The sequence below is a fragment of the Phyllostomus hastatus genome, unplaced genomic scaffold (genome assembly GCF_019186645.2).
Source record: "Phyllostomus hastatus isolate PE091 unplaced genomic scaffold, TTU_PhHast_1.1 phas_scaffold_501, whole genome shotgun sequence".
NCBI lineage: Eukaryota > Metazoa > Chordata > Mammalia > Chiroptera > Phyllostomidae > Phyllostomus > Phyllostomus hastatus.
Genome location: NW_025334033.1, coordinates 66,815,179 through 66,838,093, shown reverse-complemented (window position 1 = coordinate 66,838,093; position 22,915 = coordinate 66,815,179). Strand labels below are relative to the sequence as shown.

Here is a 22,915-nt window from a genome sequence, read left to right as displayed (position 1 = left end):
CCCCTTACATGAATGAATACATTTGCCACTGACTAACTGTATGACTGTGGGCAAATCACTGTACCTCTATAGATAGTAATCATCTATTAAAGATGTCCACGCAAGATGATCTCTGGTTCTCTTCCAGTACAAAAAATGGGGAGAATTCCGAATTTTGCGTTTGGCTGGTTGAGTTTCCATGTTAGCTCTCCCTTCCCCATTGCACATGTCACGCTGTGTTTTTATCTTAGAAGCCGACAGCACACATGGCAGTGGGATTCTTATGCCCTGGTGACGTTGATTCTCCCGTGTTTAGTATAACGGTCAGACGGCTCCACCACTCACTGAAGGACAAATCATCTTCGTCAAGGATCTGCTGCTATAAAGTGGGGCCGACAGGAGGAGCGCCCACCCCTCCGCCGATGGGAAGTGGAGGGGGTGGGCATGAACAGCCCGTGCTCACTCCAAGGCTGCAGGAGACACCCACCGGCTGCGGTTGCCACAATGGCCGCGCCTCTCATCCCTGCTGGAAGGTATCTTGACACATTTTTAGTGCGGTCGTGGCTTTTCATGATTTACTGAGTGATCTAACTAAACAAGTCAGAATCTGGAAAACTTAACAACGACAAACGTGGTCCTCAGAGCAAAGATGAGCCAGACTGCCGCAACCCGGTGCTGCTTCTCGTCTTCACAATAACCCCACAAAGCAAGCGCCACTGCCCTCATCTCGCACGCGAGGGGACACGAGAAACTGACAGCAACCCGCCCAGAACCGCACTTGGCGGAGTCGAGTGTGAGCTCGTCAGTGATGTTTGGGGGTATTTTTGCTGTTGCTGCCGACAATACCTCTCCATCTCTGAACTCCTCAAGAGCCCTAAGAGTCAGAATCACACAATCTAGCACTTAACTGTTCTAAATGTTTCAATCATGTTTCATGCTAGCTTTTTCACACCAGACAGACTGAGGCCTCATAAAAAGGAGACTCTACAGTGAAGAGATTTATATCTAACATGTAACACCACATTGAGAGGGCTCCACTGAACATCAAGGACGTGGAGTTTCTTGTTTGTTTCTTTTGAAAGATGAAAAACGCACGGTGCATCTGGGTCTGACCCTGCTTGTGGCCTGGGCTCCGGGAGGCTGCCAGCGCTCAGTACAGCACTCGGGGCGAGAGGCGCCCCTGCTAGCCCAGCCTCGCGGTCTGGTGCCAGGGGAGCGGAGAGCAGCCGCAGCCCCCCGCTGGCCTGCCGCACACCCGGCGCAGGGCCTGGAGGGCGGCCAAGCAGCAGCGCCGCGGTGGCCAGGGTGTGCGTCTGCACCAAACCAACCGCACAGTGAATGCCCGAGAAAGAGAAAAGCAAAACATGTACATTTTTACCTTTTTCCATTTTTATCATGTAGACCAGATCCCCAATACTTAGGAACACCCAGGTATTTCAGTTTATGGGTACGGATCCATTTCTGAACTAAAAATTAAAACAGATGCTTATGATTTCAATTCTGTTAGACATAAATAATTTTTAAATCATTAAGAACAAAATTTATATGCATAATAAAGTTTCACTTCTATTTATTCATAAAAAAGTAAAGTTACTTTATAACCAATAAATAAAATGTAAGCATTTTGATCAACCCACAATATTTTGTTAGCCTGCCCTAAACACTGTCTTTACAATGAAAATCTGCAACAAAACATTCTTAAATCAAACCATAGTACTCTGAGTGCAAATGACATCCCGAATTATCTAAGTGTTTACTTGCTTCCACAAGATACTTTTTTTTACCCCAATCTAAAAGTGTATACCTCCTTCTACAAGCCCTCAGCCAGGAGATGAAACCCCAGGAGAGATGGAGGGCTGGCCTCCCTGAGACGGCCGAGCCTGCGCCACCCCACAAGGAGACGCCTTGGGCCCAGGCGGTGCGGAGCAGCGAGAGGAGGCCCCGCTCTGCGCCTCGGCGGTCTGTTCCACGTCGTCAGTCACAGCACAGCAACGCCCCCCCACCCCCGCCCAGGCTCCAGAGTCCAAAACATTACCCAAGCAGATTTGGAGATCCTTGGGCTGTACCCGTGGATGAGGGTTCTTTCTCAATTTTTAACATTTCCTAAATTATATGTCACTACTCACTTTATTCTATATATCAATATAGGTACAATCTTCCAACACTCTCATGAAGAGATCAGAATTCTTCCACATAAATCTCATTTTAAACAGAACGTATTTGTAAAGTTAAAAATACAGAATCACAGTACAAGACGCAACGCTCTAGCCTCGGCAAAACAAGCGACGGCCACGTTCAAGTGCAGACACGAGCCCTAGATGTCTTACTTTGCTCTGGCTTGGCGGCTCGCTGGTAGAACTTCAGCTCCGTAAACAGGGGTCCGTTTTCACTGGGCTCCTGGAAACACAGGCGTTGGTGAGCACTAGCAGCACTTAAAATCACAGAGTTATTTTCAGCGGACCTTCGAAAAAGACTAACAAGTCGATTTCTCTTACCAAACAAGGTAGTTTTGATGCTTAAATTTATAACTATATTTAAGAGTAAGTCCAACTCTGTTTCAGATGTTCTGATAGTCCGTAGTCCTACATTTCTCTCCAGTTCCAATTCTATTATGTGATAAATTATACAAAATTAAGCGTATGGCTCAGTCTTTGTAGAAGTTTAGCTACAAGACATTTCTGAGATTTAATAAAATGTCAATACTTGATTTAACCAATTAGTGTCAAAATCCCATTTCTTTTGTGTTTCTCACAACAATTACATACAGTTTATCAGGCCTGGCAGAAGCCAACCTGACCTCAAAAAGAATATTCTGGAATTGAAGAGACCTCGGACTCTGGCCATTTAACTACAGCCTCTCCTTTCTGACACGGATGCCCCCAGGGCCGCACTAGGGGGCCCTGCAATTGGGAATTTACTTCCCACCTGACAATCGAAAATCCAGAGGAAAATGGGGCTCAATAACAATTGTCTCCCGCCAATTTTACTGAACTACATTCATTTCACATTGTAAGGGACTCGAATAGTCAAAATTTTTTGTAAAGGGGCATATACTCACAAAAAGGTATTTGACAAACAAGAAGTATCAGCCTCTTGTAAGTCTTGTCTTATTTTAAAAAAATATTAAAAAGTGGGGTAGATGCTACATTTTGCAGGCTTTGAAAAAAATTATTGAATGTTTTAAAGAGAAAGGAAGCGAGGAGCTGGAGTGGGGTGGGGGAGGGAAGAGAGGGAGAGAGAGACATTGGTCTGTTGTCCCCCCCCACCCATGCATTCATTGGTTGCTTCCTGCATGTGCCCCAAGGAAACTGGGACCCCCTGCCCAGCCAGGGCCACATGGACTTTTTAAACTGTAACTTTTGTCAGATTAAAATTGGTTGGTATTTATTTAGCGTTTGATATTCAGTGTTGGTATTATCCTGTTTATTGAGAAACTGAGAAAAAATTTGAAAAGCAGTGAAAACTTCAAATGAGAAAATTAACATTTCTAAACTAATTTTAGAACTGCTTTTCTTTTAGGAAGTATGAAAAAAGTTATTTTAGACAGCATACCTGTGTAGCTGGAGTTCAAGGGTCAGAAGAGCAGTGGAAGTGGTACATGAGGCCCATGGCCCTGAGAGACCATTTGTGAAAATACACCGTTTCCAAGTATGCATTTTGCAAATACTTAAAATGTGTTCTTTTTTTCATTCAAGATACCCTCACTGTCATAGACATGAATCTTGCTCCTCGAGGTTTAAATACAACCCCTCCACACGCACAGTCCCAGTATCTCAGGTTTCTTGCAGGTTAGAAAAATAGGAACCCAAGTTACAGAGCTCACAGGGCACGACTAAGCCAACCCTCGGAGTCAGGCAGGACTAGTCAAGACGGAGCGCTGGACAGCAAAGCGGCCACACACGTGACACTCGGATCGGAACCTGGAAAGGAGCTTGCCTTGTGCGTGGCAGCTGAGTGTCCTTCCCAGCCCCGCCTTGGAAGAGATCGGCACGCAGGGACCTGGCGTGTCATCATCGCTCTTAAGAAACAGGGTTGAACCGACACACTCGGTGTGAGAGCCGAATCCCTCAGGTGCAGACTCGGCACCTGCAGGCCCCTGGAACCCGTGGCCCCTGTCCCTGCAGCAGTGGTAGCTGGACAGACACAGGCGCGTGTTCGGGGCTCGTGGGGCTGAGGACAGGCTTCAGGAGGAGCAAGGACTCGGGGTAAGAAACAAAGAAATGGAAATTCAAGAGGAGGCATTTTGGTCAAGTTACTCTCCAAAAGCTAACTCTTAGAACAGCTCATTAATATAATTCAGGCTTGAAAGGGGTTTTCCTAAGACAACTCCTGGCTTATTATCCATCAGTAGAAAATTCTGATTTATTCAATTTCAACCTATGTCATATCAAGTTTAATTTGCAGGCTTCCCTCCAGGCAATAATGTGTTAAACTCACAATAACGAGAACCAACCACATAAACCAGGCTGTCGCAGTGAACGCCTCACTACAGCGACGGCTCTCGGAGCTCATCCCACGTTCTTCTGACCCAGGAAGACCCAATCGTAACTAATACAGGAGCTACTTCCTCGGCGCCACGCTCCAGCCACAGCCAGCTATTTCTGCTGAAGAAACTACCTTAACTCACAACTGAAGTTTTATTAACATATTTCAGATCTAAAATACTTTGCCAACTCTATAATAGCCAAGATTTAGAAAAGAAATCGGGACTGACATTTTAACTAGAATATCACTAAACGTTTCTCTAAGACTTTTAAGTGTCAAAATGAAGATGACAACAGAAAAAAATTAAAATGTGATATATTTCAATGGCACCATCTAAAAGCAACTGGCTGCCATTTCAAAATGAAGCTGTATGAAGTCTCTCCTTCCTACCAAAAAACTACGATACATGAATTGAGAATCCAGGTCACTTCTCATAACATCAGTGAGGGAACATATAAACATCAGCCTGCAAACTGCCCTCCCAAGAACGACAAGATACAGGTTGCTACTGGTTCACACTGGCAAGTGCCCCCGGCACAAAGCACGCTAGGGCCCAAGACCCCGAAGCGTGGCCTGCACGCCCGCTCTGTCACCCACCGACACGACTGCAGAGAGGGTGTGTGACTGAGAGTGCTGGCCATCCAAAAGTCTGTTAACAAGAACTACTCACACAAGGGAACTGTTCCTCCTTGCATCATCCAACTGACTACCATCAATTTACCACTTCTCCGGGCACACCCCCTCCCTGCAATAAAACACAGGGAGCACAGCTCTCCGACAGAGGGCAGCGTCTCTCGGCGCCCTGGAGCCGGCGCCGCGACTCCGAGGCCGCCCTGTAAGTCAGAGCGGCGAACGCCCTCAACGAAACCACACCCGCTCCTTCGGGAGCAGAGAGAATATACTTAGCATTTCCCTTAGCACTTATCTTCAACATGTATGCCTTAACTTCGCTTCAAAGCCAACTATAAAAAAACTGGGGGGATAAATACAGTAATATTTGGGGGTCTCTTCTCGCAGAGCAAACATGCACGTCAGCAGCGACCACGACTGTGGACCTGTCTCCCGCAGGGAGGGGGAAGCCAGGCCAGAAGCACGGGGCGCCTGCGAGCCCCCTGACAAGGACCCCCCACAAGGATAAGCAGGAGCACGCGCACGTTTCACCGGACACAGCTAAGGCGCCCGTGCCCGCCCCTGCCAGCGGCTCTCAGCCCCGCCGCACCGAGCAGCGCCCTCGGGGAGCTGTGCTCACCCACAGACTCGGCTGCTGCACGGCACCGGCGGGGCTCAGGGCCGCCGTCTGATACGCACTTACGTCACCGAGTTTCATGTCACATTGGAAAGCAAGCTGCCTCTATTTTCAGCATTTGCTGAGATATTTTTTCTCTGAAGACAAAATAGGTGCTCATTTTACAAAATTGGAAATGTTTTGATACGTTTTCCTCACATATATAGCTATTTTATAAAACTTCCTCTATACTACAGTTTTCTATCTTGCCTTTCTTTTAGTAATTATATTTCCCCAGAGCAGCATTTATTCTTTGAAAACATGGTTTTTAATAGCCCTTAATGTTTTATGTGGCAAATGTTCATAAGCAGTTTAGATTTTAATACTGAAAAGATCTGACACTCGTTTTATATGCTTACATTTGATGAGCCATTCCAACTGCTAACATTACAAAGCTCTGAGAACAGAAGAAGCACAGTGTGGACAGCGTCCCGGCACAGGCGAAGGCACTTTCAAAGTGGGCCTCCTCCACAGGCACAGGCACAGGCACAGGCACAGGCACAGGCACAGGCGGGAGACGGAAGTGGGCGGGACCCAGAAGTCAAAGAACAAATTATTCAAAAGAGGAAGACAGGCATTCAGGACAGCTTCAGGGAAACGAAGTTTACAACAAGGTCCTCACCGTGGCAGAACGGAAATCCTAGCCAGGGAGAGGAACTAAGAACAGTTAGTGGCGCGAGCAGGCATCAGCGGGCGGAACGGTGAGACGACGGAAACAGAACGCGAGCTACGGGAGGGAGTGAAGGAGCTCGCGACAGGCCGTTGTCGGGGGAGAAACGAGCAAATCACAGTCACTCAAGTCCCCGAGAGACGACAGAGAAAGTCGACAGTGCTGTTTGGTGCACGGCATTCTTCGAGGACCATGGACAGACGACACTGGAAACATTACTGAAATAGTAAGTGCGAAAGGGAAATCAACTGAACACTCCCGCTGTCCCGACTACAAAGAGGAGTGACACAGGCTAGAGGGGACGGACCCAAGTCGGGAGAGAGGAGGGCAGAGCACAGACCCGGGTTTGGCAACAAATGGCTTTAAGCTAAGAAATGTAAGGTAATTTGCTACCTTAAGCAGTTAGGAAACACTTGTCACAACATACATTTCATAACTCTAAGAAAAAAAGGCAGTAAAAGTGAAGTTACACTGAAATGCAAATTCTTAGAACTACCCATCACAAAGAGGACCATACCTCTAAAATAAAACACGATTTAAAGAAGCCCAGGTCACAGAGAAGGAGACGGACCAGGTTCTGCGCCGGCCCTGCTTCCCGCCCCGCTTCCCGCCCACGAGCTGGACACGGCCGTGCAGGCCGACCAGACCGACCAGACGCGGAGCCGCCCGAAGGGACTTCACTTGATGAGCCTCCAGATCATGAGAGGTCGCGTGAGTCACCTTCTTTCTTCTTACAATGGAGACTTTTTAAAGGTCCTAAGAAGAAACTAATCTTACTCGTGGACTTTAATATTTTAATTAATCAAATGCAGACAGTATTCTGCAATTCCATGCAAGTGCCCCAATTGAACAGCGGGACGCTGTTCTCCAAATGAGACAGAACACGACCCCGAGTGAAATGGCACAAAGAAAAGTGACATGGTGGGGCAACGCGCCAGCGACACTTTAAAGTTATCAGCTCCCCTTCCACTCACGAACTCGACAAAGTAACTGGGCCCCAATTACCCACCCCCCATAAACAAATACAAACACGGGACAATGTAGGACACCCCTCTTTTCTGCCAGCGGACAGAAGAGGCAGTGCAGGACAGGGACCTGCAACCCTAGAAAACAGGCGTGCCCGCAATGACCCCCGTCGCGTGCTAGAGGCTCAAGGGGTGAACAGGAAGAAAATGAAGTCACAGCAGGGGAAAACACACAAGAGATGAGAAATTTTTTAATTTAGAAATATCAGGGACTTCCAAGATGGAGGTGTAGGGAACCACGCTTCACCTCCTCATGCAACCACAGAAAGAATTACGAATAGATCTCAAAACAAATAAACACCCAGAACCGTCAGAAAATTAAGCTGTATGGACGTCTGACCACCAAGGATTTAAACAAGCGACAATCACCCAGATGGGCAGGAAAGGGCAGAGAGGCAAGGAGACAGACACAGTGGGCGCTGAGAGAAGGCCATCCCACACTCACGTGTGGTGGATAAAAATCGGGAGGGCTACCTCGGGAGGGTGTGATCCTAGGCCCAGGCCAGACCACACAGCTCAGGGTCCAGTGCCAGGAAGATAAACCCCCGTAACTTCTGGCTGTACAAACCAGCGAGGGTTGGGAGGCAGAAGAAACTGCCAGGGTTTCAAGAGATGCTGCTTGAAGGTCCCACAGGAATTTAAAATATACCCAGACACCTCCCCTCTGGGATTCAGCACCAGGGCAACAGCTGGAAGGGCACCAGTCACACAGGGCAAACGCTCAGCAACCCTCCAAAAGCCAGGCGGCGGCACGCAGTGGCACTGTCACTTCTCTAAGACCACCCCCCCCCCACACACACAGAGCCACAAAGCGGTGAAGCAGGTGGCCCTGCCCTTGCACTTACCTAAGACCCCACCCCACACAGTTTACAGCTGCCTTTCCCACAATGGGCCACGCTACTAACACAGGGACGCAAAGCAGCTCTACCTGATACACAGAAACAAACATGGGGAGGCTGCCAAAGTGAGGAGACAAAGAAACATGGCCCAAATGAAAGAACAGAACAAAACCCCAGGAGAAGAACTAGACGAAACAGAGATAACCAACCTATCAGATGCAAAGTCCAAAACACTGGTGATCAGGATGCTCAAAGAACTCCTGGAGTACAGCAACAAAATAAAAACATCCAGGAAGAAATGAAAGTTACACTAAGTGAAATAAAGAAAAATCTACAGGGAACCCACAGCAGAGGGGATGAAGCTGGGATTCAAATCAATGATCTATAACACAAAGAAGAAATAAGCATCCAACCAGAACAGCAAGAAGAAAAAAGAGAATTCAAAAAATGAAGATAGTATAAGGTGCCTCTGGGACATCTCCAAACACACCAACATCCAACTCATAGGGATGGCAGAAGAAGAGGAAGAACAAGAAATTGAAAACTTATTTGAAAAAATAATGAAAGAAAATTGTCCTTAATTTGGCAAAGGAAATAGACATATAAGTCCAGGAAGCACAGGGAGTCCCAAACAAGTTGGACCCAAAGAGGACCATACCAAGATATATCATAATTAAAATGTCAAAAGTTAAAGATCAAGAGAAAATTTTAAAAGCAGCAAGAGAAAAGCAGAGAGTTACCTACAAAAAAGTACCCATAAGACTATCAGCTGACTTCTCAAAAGAAACTTTGCAGGCAAGAAGGGACTGGCAAGAAGTATTCCAAGTGATGAAAAGCAAGGACCTACAACCTAGATGACTCTATCCAGCAAAGCTATCATTTAGAATGGAAGGGCAGATAAAGAGCTTCCCAGACAAGGTAAAGCTAAAGGAATTCATCATCATTAAGCCATTATTACATGAAATGTTAAAGGGACTTACTTTAAAATAAAGATCAAAACTATGAACATTAAAATGGCAACAAATGCACAATTATCAACATTTGAACCTAAAAAAAAAAAAAAAATGAAGCAAACAACCAGAACAGGAACAGAATAAGAGATACAGAGATCATTTGGAGCGTTATCAGCTGGGAGGGAGAAGGAGAGAATGGAGGAAAAGATGCAGGGATTAAGATGTATAATTGGTAGGTACAAAATAGACAGGGGGATGTTAAGAACAGTATAAAAAATGGAGAAGCCAAAGAACTTACATGCACAACCCATGGATATGAACTAAGGGGGTGGGGAGAGTACTGGAGGGAATGGGGGTATAGGGCAAGGCAGAGAAAACGGGGGAAAATTGGGACAGCTGTAATAGCATAATCAATAAAACATATTTTAAAAAATAAATGAAAACTTAAACTGTTAAAAAAGAATGCCAAAAAAATTAAAAGCCATTCTCCCTCACGAACAAAGACATAAACATCCTTAACAAACTATTGGCAGGTCAATTCCAGCATTATGTAAAAAGCACAATACACCATAACTAAGTGGAGTATATGTTAAGAATACAAAGTTAGTTCAACACTAAATATCAATCAATATAATTGCCACATTAACAGAATAAAGGAGAAAAATCCTATGATCCATCTCAATAGATGCTGAAAAAGCATTAAAAACCAAATAGCCAAACTGCAGACTGAGAGAAAATATTTATAACACATATCTGAAAAAGGACTTATATCCAGAATACCTCTTTTACTACTCAATTATGAAAAGCAAGAAAACCTGCCTATTAAAAAAAGAAAAATGAAAAAAAAAGAGTGGGATGGAGGGCCTGCCCAGGTGGCTCAGCTGACTGAAGCATCGTCCTGTGCACCAAAAGGCCGTGGGACCAATCCAGTCAGGGCACACACAGGAGGCAACTAATTGATGTCTCTCAGTCTCTCTCTCTCCCCCTCCTTCCTTCCCCCTCCCCTTCCTCTCTCTCTAAAATCAATAAATATATCCTCTGGTGAGGATTTTAAAGTTGGGGGGACTATACTAAACGGACAACAACAATAAAAAAATTTTCTTACCACTTTTACAACATAGGGTGCATCGCTGCCCACTGATTTTGAAGAATTCTTATCAGCTGTTTGAAAAAAATACATATAATATCAGAACAAGAAGTAGCATCATTATAAATAGACTGTTACTAAAACTTTATTGATATTTAGGTCCATAGATCTATAACCCCTTGACAGAATAAATTTCAGTCCCCAAATATGTATTTTGGGATATCATTACAACATATGTTACCAATTCTAAGACTTTCTTTTCATGTTTTAACATGTCTGAAACCGGAATGCATCTTATAATGGCTGGTATCTTCAGTATGATCATCAATTAAGAATGAAAAAAAGTTAAACCTTTAATTCGGAAGAATGCATGGCCTTTGACGCACTAACATACACTGAGAATTGCCGAGAGAATAACTGATGCAATTGCTTCCACTTAATAAACGAGGGAATCATTTTAAGTAAGGAGTAAGCAAAGAGGGAGCTGACGTGCCAGAATCGCTAGTTTGGAGGGAAGCAGCACACCTAGACTCAGGATGCTGACACGGACACTCCGAACTGCCAGCCAGAACACTGCCACCGTGGCTGTCATTTCACTTCACGCGAATAAAGGAGCACGGTCGCCCTGCAACACTGAGTCAGGAACACAAGGTTGCCAGCACTCACTAAACAGTATGTTCACCAAGTACCTGCTACACGCAGATTTCTAAGAACCTGATTTAGCAGTGAACAAGAAAAAATAACCCCCACCCTTATGAAGCTAACACTCCCGCGGCGGGATACAGACAACGACGAGAGCAAACACTCTGTGTGCCGGCGGCGAGAGCTGTAGGGAGACCGAGCAGGAAAGGCCGGCGGGCAGTGTCGCAAGAGTGCGAGAGAAGCCTCACCACCAGGGTGTTGTTACTGGAGCTGCCGGCGGAACGCAGGGTGGGAACGACCTGTTCAACGTCTAGGTGAAGGTCACCCCGGCCACTAGGCCCTGGGCCCTGATGTGGGAGCCTCTGACGTGTCTGAGGAAGGCCAAGGGCCAAGGCAGCTGGAGGAGAGGGAGTGAGTGCGGAGCAACAGGGAACAGACCAGAGACGCAGCAGGGAACGCGCACCATGAGCTCGACAGGGGGCGTAGAGCCGTCACTGTGAATGAGATGCAGAGGCACCAGAAGGCTTTGAAAAGAAGACTGGAGGGCTGACTCTGCCTTTAAAAGAACCGTTCGGCTGCCTTGGGGCGAACGGAGTGTGCGGGCAGGAAGCCAGCGCTCCGGGTGAGACGCGAGGGAGGCCTAAACCCGAGTGGCAGCTGACAAGGTGGTGCTAAATTGTCAGGTTGTGGGCGTATTTTCAAAAAGAGCCAATGGGGTGTGTTGATGAACTGGACGTAAGGGGAAGTGGGGGAAGGAGGTAAGGATGACTCCAGGTCTTTGGTCTCAGCAACTGCAAAGAGGAAGTTGCTACTTCCAAAGATGGAGAAAACCGCAGGAGTTGCTGGTACTCTGGGGGTGTCTAAAATTTGAGATTGATATTAAATATCCAAGTTCAGATGTTAAATACGCAGCAGATATACAGGGTGGGGCAAAGGTAGGTTTACAGTTGTTCGTACGGAAATACAATAACTAGTAAATACTAATACAAGCATGAACTCTCACACACACTCACACCTGTAAACCTACTTCTCTCCACCCTGTGTAAGTCTTCAGTTCAGAAGAGTGGTGGCCAGTTGGAAAATGAATGAGAGTCACCAACCCATGAAACGGGAGGAGACCGCCTAGGAGGTGCCTGCAGACAGAAAAGAAGACGCCCTAGGGCTGAGTCCTAGGGCGTGCTCACACTAGAGCTGAAGGGTGAGGAGGGGCAGACAGGGGAAACCAGGAAACCACCAACCAGCTGGGAAGCAACGAGAATACTTCCGTCTAAAGAAGAATCACCAGGTCATAAAGCTGGCTTATGGGCAGAAGGAAGAGCCAAGGAACACCAATTAGATACTGAATTAGTAACAAAGCAGGTTTTAAAAAAAAAATAAACATTGAGTGTACAAAATATTAAACTGAGGATAGTACACTAATAATACTATACAATTCAAAGGAGGAAAGAGGGGGAAAGAAGTTCAATAATTCATTCAAACAATATGTACTGCAAAATATGCCAGGCACTAGGAACACCACAAGAAGAGCCGTCCCATCATCAAGAAGCACACGTTTATTCTGAAAAGAAGAACAGTAATTTCAACACAGCGTAGAAAGAACTGTAAGAGGATTAACACAGAGGGACCATAAATAGATGGTGCCCACCCTAAACCCAGCTTTGGAAAATCCAAGCAAAAGAAGCAACGCATCCAAAGATCAAGAGGCAGAAGGCTGCACTACGATCAAAGCACAGATTCTGAGGAGCTAGGAGGGGTGAAGGTAAGGTTACAGAGAAACCAGCCTGTATGAAGTGTCTTGCATGCCATTCCCAAAACTTTGGCACTTAATCCGAGGGGAACCAGGGAGACATTAAAGACATTCAAACGGAAGCCCAGAGGATCTGATTAGCAGGCTAGGCCGCTCTAGCCACAACACACGCACGGGATGCCAGTGGACAAGGCTGAGCAGAGGAGATCCGCTGCTCCCACGAGCATCCAGACGGGACATGGAAACGACCTGCACTGAGAAGGTAGTGGCCGCAAAGAAGGGGAGAAATGGATGGTGTGAGGAGCCCCTCAGTTAAAGCGACAGAGCCAGGTGAGATGCCGGGGGAGGTGGTGAAGGGACCCTGGAGAGTGCCCTCCCAGTGTCCGGGTCTGGGGAGTCACTCGTTCAGATGACCCTCCCCCGGCCACAAGCGGCTCAGGAGAGAGAAGAGGATGACACGAGTTTGAGACGCGCCGGTGGACATGGTGCAGAGGTCCCTTGCAGGCCACTCAGTAGGGGCCCGCACTGAGGAGATCAGGTCCCTGGCAAGGCCGGACCCTGATTTGGGAATCCACAACGAAGAGAAGCCATGAGACGGGGTGAGGTCGCTCAGAGGGGCCTGCAGAATAAAGAGTGAGCCGAAGGGGGAAGCTGGGGAACACGGAACACCTACGGGGACAACGGAGCACCCCCAGAGAGGCAGGTGGGAGACCCGCAGTGAAGGTGTGTTGTCAGGAAGACAGCGGAAGCGGTTTTTATGAGTGTGAAAGTGAAACCATGCCAAATGCTGCAAAAACATCCAAAGAAAACTCAAAAGCAATCTGGTTACTTCGTGGGCAGGAACTGCTGGTGGTCTTGACCACGGCAGTCGTGGTGGAACTGGAGGCGGCACTGAAGCAGCCCCTTCCCCAGACTCGCCAATCCAGTTGCACAGAAGCGAGGCTTTAGCTCAAATAAAACTGCTAGCGCTCATGCAAAGCAAGTTCCAAACTTGCCAAAGGGTTCACGAGCGAAGTAACCAATGAAAAATTAAGAACCTGCTCGTTTAAAGACAAGCTCCCATTCCCGCTACAGGGTGTCCTGATGGACACATTCGGCAGAGAGACAGCTTACAGAATCTGCCGTATCTCAATTACAAGGTCAAACACATGCGCCTGGCTAATAAAGCTACTGACCTTCCACGGTTTATGAGGACTTCACCTTCAGTCACACACAGCCTAGTTCACCGGAATGGGTTTGGCTCCGAACAAAACTGAAGAACCAACACCTATCTCCTACTGCCCTAGAGGAATCACCCTTATAAAATACAGTAAAGCAGCGGTTTTTCAGCTGTTTCGTGAACGCACCCCACAGACCGGCTAACCGACTGCATGCGGCCCATCAGACCGGGAGGGGGCTGAGCGAGCGCAGCTGCACCTTTCGCCACAGCAGCGGCCTCAGGCTTTAGCACGTGCGGGCGGCACGGTTTCTGACTGCCAGGTCTGGGGTGGGTCCTGAGAGCTGGCAGTTCAGACAGGTCTCCACTCGATGCTGATCTACACTATAGTATTGGCATTCTGAGAGGGATACTGCTTCATAGAGAAAGGGGACTACACTACTAAAAATAAAATTTTATAAACCTCCAGGCAGAAATTAAATAATGAATTAAGTGATGGACTAACCAAATCAAGATTAAAGGTGAAAACACAGAAAATTTAGAGGGAAATATCAAAAGAAAACATGAAATGCATTATATCATTATAATGTTCTTGATGAAGCAGACAGCTTTAGAAGTAATCAGGTAAAATATTTTTTACATCAACAATTTAGTTAACCTACAGAATCTCAGAGTTCCATAACAGGTCCATCAAAATTTCAAGGTAAATATGCTAACTAACAGTATATTAAGTCAGGCCTAAAGCAGTTCTTAGATCATTCTCCTAATTCCATGATAATGACTATTAGGGTTGTATACACAGAAAACAAATCTACATCTGTTAAAGATCTGAAAATTGTCAAATTAAACCAAAACAGAGAAGTAAATCCTAATTGGAAGGAGGTAGGAAAAAAATCTACATCAATTTCTTTGGGTCACAAAAAAATTTAAGATTATACGTAATGCCTTAAAAATCTAAAGCCACAGTGCTCACTAATGACACTATTACAGATATTTGACCCTCTTTTTCTAGCGTGACTAAAGCAACCATCTTCTCTTCCATTCCTGTGTCAGAGAGGCATTCTTGCCTCATCACATAATATTAAAGTGACTGTAGATCAGGAACATCCTATAAAAGCCCGTAACTCAGAAACTACTTTGATAAGAAGGTATGCAAACTTCGGCCTGACAGATCATTCGAGGTAGTCCTTCTCTTACCAAGATATATGCAACCAAAGCCGCCCTGGCCGATGGGCAGTCCGAGCTTCCACTCCTTCTTGGACATGTCGGTGATGACCTCCCCGGCAGCGAAGTCTTCCGCGAGACGCCTCTTCGCAGGGCCCTGTCTTCCAGCCTGAGCCGCCTTAACACGAGGCATTTTCACTGAAATAGAAGACGCAGCAATGCTCCAAATTATAATCCTACAAGTGTCCAAAAACCTTTTTCACCAAGGAAAGCTTCCATGCAATACAGATGCTACTTAAATTCCTACTGATTCTACACCTCAAAGGACATCCGTTCTAATTTATAGTCCTGTTTGATTATCTCTTAATTTTGGAGAGAAAACAATAAATAAAATGATCTATACAATTACTTTCAAGAAAATATTTAGTTTTAAGTGCTACCTAATAACAAAAGAGTCGCTCGGTGAAGTTGAGGGAGAAGGTGCATCAGTCAGAATGCACACACTGCATTGTGATGCAGTGAGTTTGTGAAGGTCAATACCAATGTGCTAAGAGCACAGTATACAGACTGAAAACACAAGACAACACAAAGGGAAAAGGAACAATTTTCTGAACTTAAAAATAATGTGAAGATCAAAATGAAAGGCCAAATCACATACATAAGAAAAATCAACCCAGGATAACCATCACTAAAATACAGCTTAATACAATTACTAAACTTAATAGTAAAAGAAAATATTCGTTGAGCAACCAAGCCAAGAAAAAAAAAAGATATTTTATATGGAAAATAAAATCAGATTGTCATCACTTTGACAGCAACGCTTTATGCCAGAAAAAAAAAATGTAATGTTATTTAAGACTTGAGGATAAGAAACATAAGCTGAAGATTTTATGCTCAGTTAAATTTCAAGTATAAAGACTTCAGAGTGTTATCAACATGAAAAAGGGAGAATCTACCAAGAATGAGCCTCAGACACCCAAAATGACTTACACGGGAACTGACAGTGAGCAGCACGCAGATGCTCGCTGGTAGAACCGAGACTCAAAAGGCAGCGAAGGAAAGGATGGAATACACAGTGGGTGTAGGTTCTGACAGTGCAGATGCAGTACAACTGTGGAAACCAGAGAACATGTGCAAAAAAGTCATTATCCAGTAATTAAATTGTGGTGCTACTGGGTTTTGTTAACTAAGGCTACTGTATACACAAATGTGGAATGATGCAAATGAGTAATTCTGTGATGTTTCAATTCTATCATATCCCTGCATCCTTAAAAATCAGGATTCAAACATGGAAGGAAGAGAATTCAGATGAAAGACAGAAGTAAGGTTAAAAATGCCATATATTGGGAAATATTTTCAACTCAGATGGCATCTTATCTTTTACAAAAAACATACACACACACTTTATTTCCTAACCCCATTCCCCAAAAAAGCTTGAAAACAATAACCAACCCAGCAGCAATGAGCGTCCCTAGTATACAAACAGTATTCTTGAAATACCATCACTTGTTCAAAGAAACGAGGTGAAGAACCGGCTGGTTCCAGGCCAAGAGCTGCAAATGCGCAAGACAGACCTGGAACACCTGTCGCCCGTGGACGCCGAGGAAGCTGTCAAAACACTGCAGTTACGTCGGCTGTGTCCAGAGGCCAGCGTGAAAGAGGTTCCCACTGACCGAAGACGGGCCGGTCTGTGTCAGTAAGGATCACCACCACAGCGGATTAAGGCATAAACTGGGTAACTCCAAGAGTTTACAGCAGTAAGAGACTCCAAATGGTCACCTCTAGAGAGTAATAGAAGCATTTCCCCTTTCTTGCTAATACAAATTGTACCACTGGGTAACCAACAGTAGATGAAGAAAAATTTCTCCTTTTAGAAAAATGTCAGCTAATAAATGACTAAGAACGGTTGGGTTAATACCATTTCTCCCTCCTAATGAATTAATAAATCCAGACATTGAGACTTAACAGCTACTAACACCAAAATACAAGAGATACCCAGGCACTATATGCCTCCTGATAAAAGAATACAGCACTACCCATGGAGCGGTCTTGCCAAAAAGGGAAGAAAACGTCCTCAGACCCTGCATCTGACCAAGCCTACCCGTTCGCAGGCTCTGAAGGGAACAGGGTAAAACAGGAGGCAGGGAAGCGGTCAGCACAGCCCTGACTGTGGGAACCCCACGGCACGTGGAATCCACTTCCTCAGCAGAGGAAAGAGAGAAGACATGGGGAGAGGAAACAAGAATTAAAAAGACTTCAAGGCCCTGGCTGGCATAGCTCAGTGGATTGAGCACGGGCTGCAAACCAAAGTGTCGCAGGTTCGATTCCCAGTCAGGGTACATGCCTGGGTTGCAGGCCATGACCCCCAGCAACTGCACATTGATGTTTCTCTCTCTCTCTCTATCTCCCTCCCTTCCCTCTCTAAAAATAAATAAATAAAATTTAAAAATAAAAAAAAAAAAACTTCAAGACGGCATTCGTGAGCCAAAACGAAACCATGCAAATGTAAGCTAGTGTTCAGGGACGCATGCCTGAGCATGCAACTGCGAAGACAGGGACGTGGGCCATCATAGAAGACCAAAGGCGCCGGGAAGCTCACAGCACAGTAGCTGGTGAGGGTCTGTTTATGAAAGCACCGTGTCATCCATTGTCTACGTGTGCTTGATAAGGGTTTCTGTGTTGTTAGTTTAGGGTTTTAAACATTAAAAACTTCCTGTTCCTCTAATGAGCAATCCTGAAAGAATCAACACTAGGAATCTTTTCATATTCCACGAGCTTGTGAAACCACACACACACACACACACACGGGAAAGGAGAAGACTCTCGTAGCAAAATCTGTACTTCATTTCCTCTGAACTACTGATACCCTTGTTTTTTTGAGGCACTTACACATTATATTAAGGAATTTAGCTTTCTGTGTTGCAAACAGCCTTCCCAATTAATCCGCCTTTCCATATGCTGACTTGAGCCTTTGGATTTCACATCACCCCTGGACCTCCTCACGGGTCAGGCTACTCTGTTCCATTACCTCCCATGTTTTCTCTTACGGTTTCATATTTTGCTGGCCAAATTTTGATCTGTCTACATTTATCATGGAATAAAATCCAAAGTGGGAATCCAGCTTTCCCCAAATGTTTATCCATTTTTTTCTTTTCCTCAAGAGATCTAGTGTTCAAGGAGCTTCTATCGTACCAACTTAACTAAGCACAAAGTTCATATAAAGTTGTTCAATGTAGGTCCTAGATTACCAGCGTCGTTACAAACTGAAAGAAGAAAAAAGGGAGAGACACAGATGCATTCAACCAGTACACGACACTAACTTGCTGCTTGGGGGAGAACCTCTCTCCCTCTTTGGTCCGTTCCACACGAATGCGAGGGAGTCGTTGAAACACTCTCTGTTGCTCCACAGAAAGGCCAATGTAACAAAACTACTTCTTTTAAATGGCCCTAAATGGCCCTGGCTGGTGTGGCTCACTTGGTTGGGGCACCGTCCCTTGAAGTGAAAAGCTGTGGGTTCAATCCCCACATGCCTGGGTTGCGGGTCCCCACTCTGGGCACTTAGAGGAGCAACCAATCCATGTTTCTCTCTCACGTCGATGTTTCTGTCTCTCTCCACCTCCCTTCCCGTCTCTAAAAATCAATAAGCATGTCCCCGGGTGAGAATACATCTAGATGATAGATAGATATCTAGATAGACAGGTATACCCTAAATGAAACTCCCTTCACCCTGGGGCTTCCCGTGGAAGAAGATGCCGAGGCCTCCCGGCCCTACAGTCCGAGGCGCCAGGGCGGGCTGCTGCTGGGGGCGGCGGGGAATAACAGTGAGTGAATAAACCTCTGGCCAAAGAACACATCTGTTAAAGTGCTGAGAAACATAAAAGACGTAGGCATACATAGCCAGTTTGCCACTGACTTGCACAGGGCAATTCAAATAATAGCCCTTCCTATAAAAAAAAAAACCATACATAAGAATGGTTATCATTGTTGGAGCATGCTGCTGGATTCTACTTGCTATTATTTTATTTAGGAATAAAATGAATATTCATAAGTGAAATTTTTCTGCAGTTTTCCCTACTATATTTATCTATTTTGACCTCAATATTATGCTCACTTCATAAAAAGACTTTAGAAGCTCTTCCTCTTTCACCACAACAGAGAGGATTTAAACAGCATTTACACGATCAGAGCCTCTAAGGCCTTGAGACCTCAGCTGTGAACGCCGGACACCGTGAGTGTGGGTACGGGAGGGGGCCTCGTTCCCGGGCGCCGACCGGTGCACCCGCGTGAAACCTGACCCGAGGCAGCTGCTACCAACTGCTCTCCTGCATGCCGACCTCAGAGAGATGAACACAGGCCGACCACGACACAACCACAACCACGACACGGGCACCGACGGTGACAGCAGCTTTGTTCGAAACAGCCGAACCCTGGACGCTCGCAGGTCCGCCCACACACAGAGACACACAGTAAGACGGTGAGCCTCCCAGACAGTGTGCACAAAGGGAAGCCACACACCAGACCACAGGCTGCGTGACCCCACTTCCGTGAGGTGCGACGACAGACGGAACTCAGCCATGACGACGGAAGTCACACAGGGACACCACTCGGGGAGGATGCCACTTGGGGAGGACACGACTCAGAGCCGGCACAGGAAAGTTCCTGGGGACAGAGTGATGCTCTACATCCCAACCTGGTATCTTCAAACAGTGTGTTAATAAGAATTAATCAAGCCGTATGTTTATGTTTTCCATTGTTTTTATTATGTAAAATTAGCAATAATTTACATAAATCATTAGTGTTATGACAGTCAGGGTACAGTCGGGAAATAAAAAATACACAAGTAACGTCAACAGGAAAACCTAATGTAAAAATTACTACCGGTACAAGGTATTGCACCACCAAATGGGGTGAAAGGGAGCGCTAGCCGTGCAGGAGGCGGTTACCCCCCACCAGGCTCCCGGGAACACACAGAAAGGAACCCTTCGTGGACAGGCTGCGGCTCCGCCCGCTGGGTGGCAGAGTTCTCCGGGGTGCCAGTGGGCTGGAGCTGGCCCAAAGGACTCTGCCTGCTGGGGTGCTCTGGGAGCAAGAAGCTGCCTACTGGGGTGCTGAAGAACACCACGAAGAGGAAGCCTGGCTGGCAGCATGCCTAAGACGGAGAAGGAAAAGAACAAGCACACTGCACCACGAGAGAAGCCCCTCCCGCCCTGCCGTGCCCCTCCCTCACCCGCTAGTGACAGAGCCCAACGCTGTGCTGAAGAGGGAAGAGTGCTCGCAGGCACTACGTCGAGTGCTCCCACGAGCATGGCAGAGCAAGGTGAATGAGAAGACAGGAGGCCATGCGCTGACTGCGGGCACGAGACCGAGTGATCTGCCGTGCGCACACACCCCTGGCGACAAGCACCCGGACCAGGGCACGCGGAGCACCTGCATCGCACCAGCGGGTCGCCTGGAGCCCTCCTCCTGCCAGCACCCACCCGCTCCTCCTCCCAGCTCACTGCTGGCCCCTCGGGGCGCGCCGCTCCCCTCAGAGAACACAGTCCGCCAGCGTCTGAGCTCTGTCTCGGACCCGAGTGCCTCTTTCCAGCATCCTCCCCCCACACCCCCAGCTGACCTTCACTGCGTCTGGCAGCCCCTCTTGTTCAAGTGACGGGGTCACTTCTGTAAAACCCCTAGTTTCAGAGAACATGAAATCTGTGTTTTTCAATCTCCTTGTTCCTTTTCAGGTGATTTCTGAAAATAATTATTTAAAACCAGAAGTCCCTGCTAAAAAACTGTGACAACATAACCATACCATTTGCTTCAGTAAGTTAGTTAATCTTCTAAAGAACTTAGGCTTTGGCTGGTGTGGCTCGGTGGACTGAGCGCCAGCCTGCAAACCAAAGGGTGGCAGGTTTGATTCCCAGTCAGGGCACACACCTGGGCTGTGAACCAGGTCAGGTCCCCAGTAGGGGGCGCACAAGAGGCAACCACACATTGATGTTCCTCTCTTCCTTCCCGTGTCTAAAATAAATAAATGAAATAGTTTTTTAAAAAAAGAATTTAAAATACTAATTTGAATTAAACAATTACACCAGTACATTACAGGTTTCTTCTAAAAACGACCCAACACCCACTTCAAGATTTCTAGGGCAGAGCACACTGGAGGGTGCACACCTGGGCCAAGCGATGTCTCCGGAGAAAGTGCGCCAGCACACCCAACCTGCTACATGACCCGACTGCCCTTCCCATCCATGTTAGATGAAACGCAGGCGCGAGGGAAAAGCACATCAACATGCAGAGCAGCACTGCCCTGCGCTGAAATCACTCACTGGTACACTCCACATTAGCATATCCACCAAAATTTAATTGTAAACAGAGTGATTATGGTACTAAAGTTATTAAATACACAAAGCAAGCTTGGAACTATACATATTCAAATAGAATTTCAGTGGTAGATCAACTTTTATATCAGAAACAATACCCTAATTAATAGTCAGCTCTGATAATAAAATGGTCGTTTTTCAGATAACATTCCAAAAAAGTTCTGCTATGAATATTAAAGTGTTGTGAAGAGAGTTTTTAAATTCCAGTAGCTATATTTATCACAATATGGTACTGTATTTAGACAACTGGCACTTTTCAAGTCCTGGATTCAAATTTGGAGCAATTTCTTTTTTTAATCTTCTGCTGAAGAGACGAAAAAGTCTGAACAATTCCAACAATTCCACTTACACTGAGTGAGCGCTACGAACCCATCACACCCCGCTGGAAAATGACAGCGCTGTGCAAAGCTTGTTACACACCGGACACCGAGTCACACATTTTCCCCGAGACAGGTGTGCGGGCGAGTTCCTCTGAGAGGGCCCTGTGACTCACGGAGCTTCCTTTAAAATCCTGAGCGGCTCTGAGGCTTCAACCTGCAGGCGCGCTGACTCAAGGACACCTCTGCACACGGGACTGGTCCCCGCTCCTCGAACACGGACCGACAAGGCCCCGTCTCCCCCTGCACAGTATGAAGCCGTCTCTTGCCCTCCCGGTCCGCGTTCACCGAAGCTTCTCCACACCCAAACACCTCTCCTCCGCGGTCGGACGTGACTCTGGTTTCCGCACTGCTCCTACCTCTTAGGGCGTCTGATACAGGTTCGCTGCACGCTGATAAGCTCCCTGAAAAGAAACTGCCCGCAGTGCACTGCACTTGGTAGGAATTCAAAAAGTGTGTTTTTCTGACACACTCTCTGTGAGTGTGAGTGTTTTGTTCCCTTTGAGTCCCTGCCATCTAACTTCACCCTTGATGAACACCGCCCGGCTGCAGTGGGTGCTGTCACCCTCCACAGGTCCGGCAACTAACCCCTCCCACGCTCCACAAGGACTGTGTCGAACCCTGTTTATTCTCCTCAAAACTAGAATCCACCTTCCTGACTCACAGTTCTCAAAAGATGACTCGCCTCCTAGTTTACAGGAAAAAAACAAAAACGAAAACAGAGAAGCTTCAGGTGGGAATTCCCTACGTTACCAAGCCCCAAAGCTACAAACCACCTGCCACCCACCCACCCGCGCACGCGGTGACATTAAAGACATTAAAAGGTGATCCTCCCCATCACCTTTTAAATACGCTCACGCCTCACCCAGTTTTAATGTCTTTTTAACCCCCCTACCATCATCCTGTCTCCTCCCTTTGTCTTAATAACTGTCTGTACTGAGCTGCATGTCCCTCCCCCTCCCCCCGCAGCCCCTCCCTCCACGCTCCACCTCAGGGTCCACTCTGACCCCCGCGCTGAGGGCGCGGAGCTCACTGACACCTGCGGTCATCTCACCACGCCCGGTCGCAGCACCCAGCAACTGCTCACTCCTCCCCTCCTGAAACCCTCTCCCCTCGCTGTAGCAGTACCAGACCCTGGTTT

General features: G+C 46.7%; 1 protein-coding gene across 5 annotated transcripts in view; it reads right to left on the bottom strand.

The window, feature by feature from the left end:
• VRK1 (VRK serine/threonine kinase 1) overlaps positions 1-22,915 on the bottom strand; it is a 71,964-nt gene that overhangs the window by 29,961 nt on the left and 19,088 nt on the right. For 4 of the 5 annotated variants that reach the window (XM_045823003.1, XM_045822999.1, XM_045823002.1 and 1 more), the window contains exons 2-6: positions 16,023-16,143; positions 15,066-15,230; positions 10,342-10,397; positions 2,307-2,376; positions 1,358-1,445 (exon numbers count right to left, since the gene is read on the bottom strand). In XM_045823003.1, coding sequence (XP_045678959.1) covers positions 1,358-1,445; positions 2,307-2,376; positions 10,342-10,397; positions 15,066-15,225 — 374 coding nt within the window. In that variant the 5' untranslated portion in view covers positions 15,226-15,230; positions 16,023-16,143. The remainder of the gene's footprint in view (positions 1-1,357; positions 1,446-2,306; positions 2,377-10,341; positions 10,398-15,065; positions 15,231-16,022; positions 16,144-22,915) is intronic. The other variant, XM_045823000.1, reaches the window with a different exon arrangement.